Here is an 11,128-nt window from a genome sequence, read left to right on the forward strand (position 1 = left end):
TTGACAGTTCCTAAAATGGACAGCAGAGGTCAGCAGAGAGCATTGTGGTCATGACATCAGAGGAAATGAATTTCTTTTTTGGATTTCTCTTTAGTATACAGCCCCAAAAAGTACTGGAAGGATTAAGATTTTTTTAATGGAAGTGATTTACAAATCTGTTTAACTTTTTGGCACCAGATGATTATTATTAAAATATTTTTTTTTTCAAGTTTTGCACCGGAGTACCCCTTTAAATGCCAATGTTGTCCAAAGCAACCTGTCCTGGGCTGCAAAAATGTTACAGATTTACATGCAGTCCTATGTAAAAATCACAGTCCCTTATAAATCCCTCCACCGATAACACATTTTGTTGCGTTGCGCCAAAAAACAAACTCAGCTCTGCTACATCAAGCCAAGTGCTGCCGGTTCAGCCAGCTGCCTATAATTGTCCTAGGAGGGATCCCGAGACATAATACAGATGTCTGTGACTTTTCCTCCCTACACCTGTTAATTATAGGATTAGTGCCGTCTCCTCCAGCCCTGAGGTGTGTGCGGCCTCGGCCTTTGATGTGGAATTGTAAAGAAGTGGAGTAGAAACCTGCCTGATAAATCCTGGTTAATATTCCACTCCCTCCAGTAGCTCATATAATGCTGCGGCTCTTGGCCTCTGTTTGTTCTATGGGGTGTTGTTGTGGGCAGAATAAGGGACATTTCTATGAAAGCCGAGATCTGTTTTATGTAGAACAATATTGTGAGGAATGTGAGAGTTATAGTCCACTCACTACAGTCAATGGGCGCGCAGGTACCGGCCGCACCGTGTCTGTAATGGGGCTGAACGGCGCCTGTTTACCTAGAATTATCCAACTGGGTAATAGTTTATACGCCTGGGAGGAAATGTATATATACACAGACATAAAGCAGTCATCACATACAGTCTATGAGGAGAGATATTTGTGAATTCTATCCATCTATCTATCTATCTCTCTCATATCTATCTATCTTTCTCCTATCTATCTATCTCTCATATCTATCTATCTTTCTCCTATCTATCTATCTTTCTCCTATCTATCTATCTTTCTCCTATCTATCTATCTATCTCATATCTATCTATTCTTCCCATTGAACATACATGCATGTTTGACAAAGCAGAGTTTGCATGTGTAGAGGGTCAGAAAGAATGGCTGTCCTCCAGACATTAAAGGGGCACTCGGGTGGAAAACAATATTTTAAATATTTTAAATCAACTGGTGCCAGAAAGTTAAACAGATTTGTACATTTCTTCTATTTAAAATCTTAATCCTTCCAGTACTTATCAGCTGCTGTATGAGCCAGAGAAAGTTATGTAGCTCTTTCCTGTCGGACCACAGTGCTCTCTGCCGACACCTCTGTCCATATCAGGAACTGTCCAGAGCAGGAGAGGTTTGCTATGGGGATTCGCTCCTACTCTGGACAGTACCTGACATGAACAAAGGTGTCAGTCAGAAAGGAAATTCAAAAAGAAATGAACTTCCTCTGTAGCATACAGCAGCTGATAAGTCCTGGAAGGGTTAAGATTTTTTAAATAGAAGTATAAACAAGAATCATTCAAAGGGACATTGTTATATACTCATTTCAACACTTTTATTTTTCAGCAACTCTGCTCTGTGGAGGCCCTGGGTGTTCTCGTCTATGGACAGTACATCAGACACACAGCAGAAGCTGGTAAGAGATTCTATCTATCTATCTTCTATCTCATATCTATTCTATCTATCTATATAGAGCGGAGAGGTGTGAGACTGTTGGGGGTCGACCTCTGTGCCCGTGAATACCCAGGTATCCAACCCAGGGTCAATATACTCCAAGTCCAGAAATCACAGCACAAGGGTGCTGTGATTTCTGGACTTGTGGTATATATCTCATATCTATCTATATTTCTCTCCTATATATCTCATATCTATCTATCTAACCAAAGAATAAGTTGGCCAGCACTATTTGATTCCAAACTATTGTATAGACCAGGTGAGCCAGGTCTATACAATAGTTTGGAATTAATAGTGCTGGCCAACTTATTCTTTGGTTATATTACACATACGGGGGAGTGGCTACCTCCATGTTGGCTCTTGCACCCCACCCACCTCTATTAGGTGTATAAAAGGTGCCTTGGATGTTTCAGACCTTGCAATGCCTGCTGTACTGTTCACACAGAGGCTTATTCATAGTGTAGGGTCCGTCCCAGAATGAGGTCACCTTACCGTGGTGGGACGGTCCAAGCTATTTGGCCATCAAATTTGCAAGCTAAGTACCTCATAATTTCATAGTTTCATATTTTCATTTATTGCACTACAGCTGTATAGCTTTTCATGTTTTATCTATATACTCATGTTTTATCTATATCTTTGTGCTCGCAGTGTGCTGCTGTATTCTCCTGTTGCTATCTATCTATCTATCCATCTCATATCTATCCATCTCATATCTATCCATCTCATATCTATCCATCTCATATCTATCTCTCTATATTTCTCTCCTATATATCTCTCTATATTTCTCTCCTATATATCTCATATCTATCTATCTAGCTCATATCTATCTATCTAGCTCATATCTATCTATCTCATATCTATCTATATTTCTCTCCTATCTATCTATCTCATACCTATCGCTCTTCTATCTATCTTTATTGTTCCCTATCTTTTTCCAGAGTTTGCACTTCTCCTTTAAACAGACAGTACATGTGATCTGTGCCCAGATAGCGGGGTTCCTATTGTCCTGTGATGTCTGTAGTATATAATACTTCCGGAGGCTGCAGAGAATAGGATGTTCAGGGTACAGACAGACAATAGGATTTCCCTATCTGCCTCACCCCCCAGGGGCTAGCGGTGGTCCATTGTATGGAGATTGTGTTACACCACAACAGAGGCTTTACTGTACAGTACTATGGATCATGTGACTGCACTTGTAGTGCCACCAAGGCTGAAATACACAAACAGATCATGGAGGAAGATATATTCTTGCATCACAATTCTTTTCTATAAATTGTAATGACTTGTGGACACTGTTAGGCCCTGTCAGGACAAGTTTAGTGTCTTTAGGCGGACATATTTGGATGAATTCTATGTTTTCCATTGACAGGGTAGAATGACCGATAGTGATAATGACAATGCCGGAAAGAAGGGAGCACTGGGATTTCAGCACCCTGTGAGGTGAGTGTCGATACTTACATATAGATGGGACTACAGTATGTTAATTATCATCCTCAAACACCTTTGCTATATACAGTACACACACACTATATATATATATATATATATATATATATATATATATATATATATATATATATATATATATATATATATATATATATATGTGTGTGTGTTTGGGGCTCCATTTCCTGAAACAGAGCTCCAAATCCTCTGGATACCACCTGTACAATTGCTTTAAGGAGGGAAATTGCTTAAAGGGGTACTACGGTGGAAAACTTTTTTTTATTTTTTATTTATTTTTTTTTTTTTAAATCAACTGGTGCCAGAAAGTTAAACAGATTTGCAAATTACTTCTATTAAAAAATATTAATCCTTCCAGTACTTCTTAGCAGCTGAATACTACAGGGGAAATTCTTTTCTTTTTGGACCACAGTGCTCTCTGCTGTCATCTCTGTCCATTTTAGGAACTGTCCAGAGCAGCATATGTTTGCTATGGGGATTTTCTCCCACTCTGGACAGTTCTTAAAATGGACAGAGATGTCAGCAGAGAGCAATGTGGTCCAAAAAGAAAATAATTTCCTCTGTAGTATTCAGCAGCTAATAAGTACTGAAAGGATTAAGATTTTTTTTTAATAGAAGTAATTTACAAATCTGTTTAACTTTCTGGCACCAGTTGATTTAAAAAAAAAAAAAAAAATGAGAAAAAAAGTTTTCCACCGGAGTACCCCTTTTTAAAAGAAGAAATTAAAAATAAATAAATAAATAATTAAATAATAAATACATACAAACCTACGTTGGCCTTACTCAATACTTTGTTATTATTGAGTTCAATGTGAGATCCATATGAAGTAAACTCTTAAAACAACACTGTCACTTGAAAAAACTTTTGACATGTCAGATAAGTCAGTCAAGGGCCAGTCAGAACTCTTCACTCCCCAGCCGGCCACTCATTCCCTCCATAGACCAGTGCTTCCCAACGGGGTGCCTCCAGCTGTTGCAAAACTACAACTCCTAGCATGCCCGGACAGCCGTTGGCTGTCCGGGCATGCTAGTAGTTGTAGTTTTGCTAGAGCCAGGGGTACCCTGGTGGGGAAACACTGCCATAGACTAATGCAGTAAATGAGCCAGATTTGATTGACAGCAGGAGAGTCTGCTGCTGCACACTTCACCAGCTTATAACTCGCGATCTCAGCAGGTCTCAGGAGTGAGACCCAGTGCAATCTAAACAATATCAAAAGAATTTTTTTTTTAAATGACAGTAATGCATTAAAGTGTACCTGTAAAGTTTTATTATTGAAAAAAATTATTATAGTGCACCACTGCACAATAATGATTTTTCTAAAAAAAAAAATGAAATGTTACATTTGGGGCCATAGCACCCTTAGTCAACACAATACAGTGCCATTGAATCACATTACACTTGGTCTTGCACCGGCTATGGGTGGAGCAAGAAGCCCTGTCCTCTAATGCACAGTTACGAGTATCGGAAAGCATAGAGAACACGTGCTAATATAGGTATCTCAGCACCAAATTATAACAGAAGCGATTAAGAAAAATGTCTATTGTGCACAGAGTTGCACTATAGTAATTTTTGATAAAAAATGTCTAGCATTTTACAGTTACACGGCATATTGATCACACGCTGAATTAAATAATAACCTAGAATGCTGTAAGACCAATGTAGGTTTGTATTTATTTATTTTTTAAGCAATTTTCTTCCGAAAACAATTGTACAGGTGGGTATCCATAGGGTTTAGAGCTAGGTTTCAGGAAAAATATCTTTATTTATATTTTTAATCATTATTTTATTTACATTTATTTTACTTATTTATTTATTTTATTTATGTATTTTATTTAAATTAATTTTTTTAATAAATGTATGTGTTTTATTTTAATTTATTGTGTGTATTTATTTATTTATTTATTTTCTTATTTATGTATTTTATTTATTTACTTTATTAATTTTTTGCTTTAGGCTTTACATGCCCAAATCAAAAACTGAAGAATACCTACAACACATGGGGAAAAAAGTTCTGGCCAGTTTCCCGGTGCAGGCCACCATACACTTCTACAATGACGATTCTGACTCCGAAGAGGAAGATGACTATGGGATGGACTACTATAACTATTATCAGAATTACAAGGGAAGAGAGGACCAAAGCATGGCAGAAGAGGACTCGGCATATTCCTCGGGAACCGATCAGAGCGCCAAATAGTGGGACTGTAGCCAAAAGCAGTCACTTATAGACTAAAGGTGGAGCAATTTCGCCATAAAGACCCAATGGGCTTTTGTTTTTGCCAAGGAATGCCTTAGCCGCCATGAGTAGGTGGCATCCCTTCTGTTTTAGGAAGGTTCTTGTGGCTTTAGCGAAGACATCCCCCAAGGAACTGGTCCGTCTATCGAGTCTGCACTGATGTATCATGGTTACTAAGAGGGACCTCACTTACAGGGTTGTGGAGGCTTGGAACATCTCATGGGATCAAGGAACAAAGACTACCAAGACTGGTTGTTGCAGATCAGTCCACTTTTGAGAACCCTGAAGAGGAAAAGCCTTGTGGTTGTGGTCAGTTGGGTGGTCAGACAAAAATCCCATCCAAAAATCATCTGCCTTGGTACCCTTCCAAAAGTTGGTTCCGAGACCACCCAAAGCAATGACATATTGGCTAGTCGATTTCCTGCAACAATAGCCATTGTTATAGGAGACCCTCCTCATTGCACTCCTATTATTTTATTGTAAATAGTCTGTATATGTTGTAATAATTTTTTTTATTCTAATTTTTTTTAAAGAAATGATAACTTTGCCAGTGATGAGTTATTAAATTTAATAAACTAATAAGATAAACTGGACTAAGTGCCATCTTTAAATTGAATTATTACTTCTTTTGCTATAACTACGACTGATAAAGAATAATAATCATCACCATCATGAAAATATCTATTACAATATATTTTATAGAAATATTCAAATAGAGATTAGAAAATCTAGACAAATACACATAAATATTTATTTATGTAGGGTTGCTGGCATGACTGGTTGAAATAAACAAAAAGTAACATAAAAACATCCATCTGACACTATTAAAACCTAACACCTATGTCAACCCGATATGTTTTTTTTGGACACTCTAGTGTCATCAGGGGACTTGTCCCCTGATGACGCTGCTGCATAGCTAAATATGACGGGTGGACACAAGTGAAATGTTGAAACTCATCAGTTATAAGATAATATTGTATATTAACACTTGGATTGACTTGGAGTCTTTTTAATTATTTTTTTAATAAAGGCAATTAAAGGTTTGAACTTTGTTCTCGAATAACCCACTAATTTTATAAATGCATTGCATTATATTCTGAGAATTTGTTAAAAAAATGTACAGGATGCAAAAGAACACACAACCTGTGTATAGGTGTTGTTTTTAGTAGCGGCTTACTCCCCTTTTCCTGTAAACACATGCACGCTATGCACAACCAAACATACATGTGGATGGGGGGAATCAGGAGGTAACACCTGCACAAGTCTTTGGATGACCAAACTCATAGAATTTATCCTTGCGCACAACTACTTCAGCTTCAACAGTGACATATATCTACAAATGATGGGCACTGCAATGGGGACCAGGATGGCACCGCAATATGCCAATATATTCATGGCTGACATAAAACAATTTCTAGATACAAAACTTCACCAACCCTACACATACTACCGCTACATCGATGATATTTTCATTATTTGGACCGAAGGAAAAGAAAAGCTCAGGAAGTTTAATAACGCCTTTAACACATTTAATCCATCTATCAAGCACAAAATTGACTTTTCTACAGAAAGTGTGACTTCCCAGAAACTACTGTAAAAATAAGCAAGGACACACTACAGACATCCGTATACAGAAAACCCACAGACCCATTCAGCTATCTACACAATTCAAGTTTCTATCCTTCACACACTAAGAAAGGCATCATATTGTCAGGTATGGGCAAGGAAGGAGTGCAACACTATTCTCGCCCACTGCCCCTTTGCCTGCATACTTGCCTATCCGCCCTAGGCAGCGGATCGACAACCACGTTGACAGACCCTGCCTAAATAAGTGAAGGAAGTAAGAATCAACAACACAAACAGTCAGTCAGGATACTGTTAAGAAGCACACAGACTAACAGAAAAAATATCTAAACACACACACACACACACAATAAGTCACAGTTCACAAGCCGAGTCAGTACCAAGAGATCACAGAAGTGCCAAGTTGCAGAAACAGGAGAAGGGTCGGAGAGCGAAGCCAATGGGTCAGATATGCCAGAAATACAGGATACAATATACACGCTAGCTAGGAGATGAAGCTCCTTCGCAGGCAAGGTGTGAGAGCAGACTGCCAGCTAAAATAGGAGCCAGAACAGGTGCTCCAATCAAGGTCAGCTGACCAGTCCAGACAGCCGGGCACAACCCAGCAACAAAAAGTAAACAAAAGAGACTGTCAGAACCGTTTAACCCTATGGGTTCTAACACCTATACAGCCAAGCCACCAGGTACCACCGCATCTGCTCCAACAATGATGACAGAGACATCTACAAACACTATCTGAAAAATTCAAGCAAGGATACAAACTACACACCATTCCAAGGCAACTCCAAACTACGCATGACAACTAGTGAAGGTGTGTGTGCAGTCTTCTAGAGCATTGGTCCATAACCCAGTCCTAAGGCCACCAACATTCTGGATTTTTTCGGTTACTCTATTGGAATAAAACAGGAAAAAAATCTTATCCTGGACTGTTGGTGGTGGGTCTTGAGGACTGGGTTGGGGACCTCTGTTATTGAGGATATAGCAACAGAAAAGCCTCTTTTAATTATATTATTATGCTAGTGGGTTTAGCTTCAGCCACTAAATGGCCCTCAAAATGCCTTCATAGCTAAGCAAAATATGACGTGGACTATATACCAAAATGGTTAACTCTGTGGCCAATCTGCAAAACTGAAAGGGATCACCCACCTTAAAACTGAGAGGTGTATTCTCTATTATCTGAGAAAGGACAAAAAATTTGACTCCATTCTGACGGAATAGGTTATGCCAGTTGCAGCTCTAGACCTTCAAAAACTATTCCTAAAGGTGAAAAAGCACCTTAGACAAAGCCGGCCAATCCCTGCCTAAAGTGTATGGTGGCCTCCGGCTCCCCACCAGCAGGGGAGAGAAGAGTCTGCATCTTGCATTTGAACCATATTGGTGTAGGAGTGTTAAAGGGGTAGTCCAGTGCTGAAAAACGTATCCCCTATCCTAAGGATAGGGGATAAGTTTCAGATGGTGGGGGGTCCGACTGCTGGGGCCCCCCGTGATCTCCCGTACGGAGCCCCGGGAAGGGGGTGTGTTGCCCCCCCAGGAAGCGGCGGGTGACACGCCACCTCAATACAACTCTATGGCATAGCGCTGTATTGAGGGGGCATGTCGGCCGCCGCTTGGTGTGGTGGTCGACACCCGCTATCTGGCCAGCGAGTCGGGGCCCAGTACAGGAGATCGCGGGGGGCCCCAGTGGTCGTACCCCCCGCGATCTGAAACTTATCCCGTATCCTTAAGATAGGGGATACGTTTTTCAGCACTAGACTACTCCTTTAAGTCACCGCCAGAGCTGTCTCGCGTTTAGAGAAGCTACTGTATGTCCAGAGTAAGTTGTGTAGTTCTTTCTAGTCTAACCACAGAGCTCTCTGCTGCCACCTCTGTCCGTGTCCGGAACTGTTCAGAGCAGGAGATGTTTGCTATTGCAATTTGCTCCTACTCTGAAAAGATCCTGACATGGACAGAAAGAACTACACAACTTCCTCTGGAGCATACAGCAGCTGATAAGTACTGGAAGGATTAAGATTTGAAATAGAAGTCATTTACAAATCTGTATAACTTGATTTGAAAACAAGGCCATAAATTAGTGTTTCCCAACCAGTGTTGCAAAACTACAACTCCTAGCATGCCCGGACAGCCGAAGGCTGTCCGGGCATGCTGGGAGTTGTAGTTTTGCAACAGCTGGAGGCACACTGGTTGGGAAACACTGCCCTAAATATTGTGTGTGTCCCCAGAATTAGGATTATAAGTATTAATGGGTGCAGGGAATGGTACAGATGTCTATAGGGAGCAAGGGGTTAACCCCTTCCAGGGTTTGTCTGCGGGCGGACAGGTCTTGATGTACTCCTCTGTGGGAACGGAAAAGCTTGGAAGCAAGAAGTGGAATTTAGTGAAGCAGAACAGTACAAGGTGCGTGTATTTATTTATTTTTTTGGGCGAGAGTCTGAATGATGTCAGTCACCTCCGTCCGGGATACGTCGCTTCATCCACGGACCATCATGGAATGTCGCGCGATAAAGGTTCAAGGCCCGAGCCATCAGATAACACATACTAAACATCTGGGTATTATGTTATAGGCCTGCGGAATATTCCAAAAAAATACCACCATCAATATGACAGAGGCTAAAGGGGTACTCCGGCGGAAAACACATTTTTTTGCAAATCAACTGGTGCCAGAAAATGATACAGATTAGTAAATTAATTCTATTTTCTTAATCTTACTCCTTCCAGTACTTATCAGCTGCTGTATACTACAGAGGAATTTGTGTAGTTCTTTCTATTTTGAACACAGCGCTCTCTGCTGACACCTCTGTCCATGTCAGGAACTGTCCAGAGCAGGATAGGTTTTCTATGGGGATTTGCTCCTTCTCCGGACAGTTCCTGACATGGACAGAGGTGTCAGCAGAGGTCAGACTGAAAAGAAATTCAAAAAGAAAATAACTTCCTGTGGAGCATACAGCAGCTGATAAGTACTGGAAGGATTAAGATTTTTAAATAGAAGTAATTTACAAGTCTGTTCGACTTTCTGGCACCAGTTGACTTAAAAAAAATAAATAAATAAAATGTTTTCCACCGGAGAACCCCTTTAAAGGTGTTAAAAGTACCGTATGTTGAAAAATACAGTATACGGCACATGTATGTGATGTATGGGTTACCTGCTTTTGCTTTTTCTTCTTCGCCTTCTTATAGCGATAACACTTTTAATTTTCCACCTACAGACCCATATGAGGGCGTTTTTTGCGCGACCAATTGTACTTTCTAATGACATCACTCATTTTACCACAAAATCTCCAGTAAAACCAACAAAAAACTATTATTTGTGGGACAAAATTGAAAGAAAAGAAAAAGAAAAAAAAAAACAAAAAAAAACTACGCCATGTTGCAAATTTTGGGGGCTATCGTTTCTACGCAATGCACTTTTCAGTAAACATGACACATTATATTTTATATTTTATATATATATATTATAAACATACACAAATATAATTATATATTTCGTAAGTCCGGATTACAACGATACCCGAGTTATATAGGTTTTGGTTAATTTTACTACTTAATTAGAGCTTTTTGCCCGAAAATGAGTATGCTCAAAATTATCCATTTCTGACCCTTTTTTTATTTTTCCATATAGGGGGATGTGTGACGGTCATTTTTTTGCGCTATAATCTGTATTTTTTTATTGATACCAATTTTGTTTTAAAAGGATCGCCATTTATTCGTTTTTACTGGGATATGGAGCGACCATCAATGAGCAATTCTGGACGCTGGTATTTTTTACATTTACGCCACTGACCGCGCAGTTACATTAGCATTATCTTTAAATAATTCGGTCATTTCCGCACACGGCAATACCACTTATGTTTACATTAATCTTTGTTTACAAGATTTTATTTGAAAAATAGGAAAAGGGGGGTGATTCAAGGGATTATTCAGTGATTCATACGATTAGGTCCATACGATTCAAATGTTTTTCAGGGTTAGAAAAAACATAGCGCCTTACTTCCAGAAACAGCGCCACTCTTGTCCTCAGTTTGAGTGTGGTTTTGCGGTTCTGTTCCTTTGAAGTGAATAGGCCTGGGTTGTAATACCACAAACAACCTGGTGATAGATGGGGTGCTGTTTTTGGTACAAAAAAAAAAAAGC

General features: G+C 39.6%; 1 protein-coding gene across 5 annotated transcripts in view; it reads left to right on the plus strand.

Moving 5' to 3' along the window:
* Positions 1-5,960, plus strand: part of RIPPLY3 (ripply transcriptional repressor 3) — a 52,104-nt gene extending 46,144 nt beyond the window's left edge. For all 5 annotated transcript variants that reach the window (XM_056560905.1, XM_056560901.1, XM_056560902.1 and 2 more), the window contains 3 exons: positions 1,611-1,680; positions 3,088-3,158; positions 5,137-5,960. In XM_056560905.1, the coding sequence (XP_056416880.1) occupies positions 1,611-1,680; positions 3,088-3,158; positions 5,137-5,377 (382 nt within the window). In that variant the 3' untranslated portion in view covers positions 5,378-5,960. The remainder of the gene's footprint in view (positions 1-1,610; positions 1,681-3,087; positions 3,159-5,136) is intronic.
* The last annotated feature ends 5,168 nt before the right edge of the window (positions 5,961-11,128 follow it).

This window comes from Hyla sarda, chromosome 2 (assembly GCF_029499605.1).
Source record: "Hyla sarda isolate aHylSar1 chromosome 2, aHylSar1.hap1, whole genome shotgun sequence".
Classification (NCBI taxonomy): domain Eukaryota; kingdom Metazoa; phylum Chordata; class Amphibia; order Anura; family Hylidae; genus Hyla; species Hyla sarda.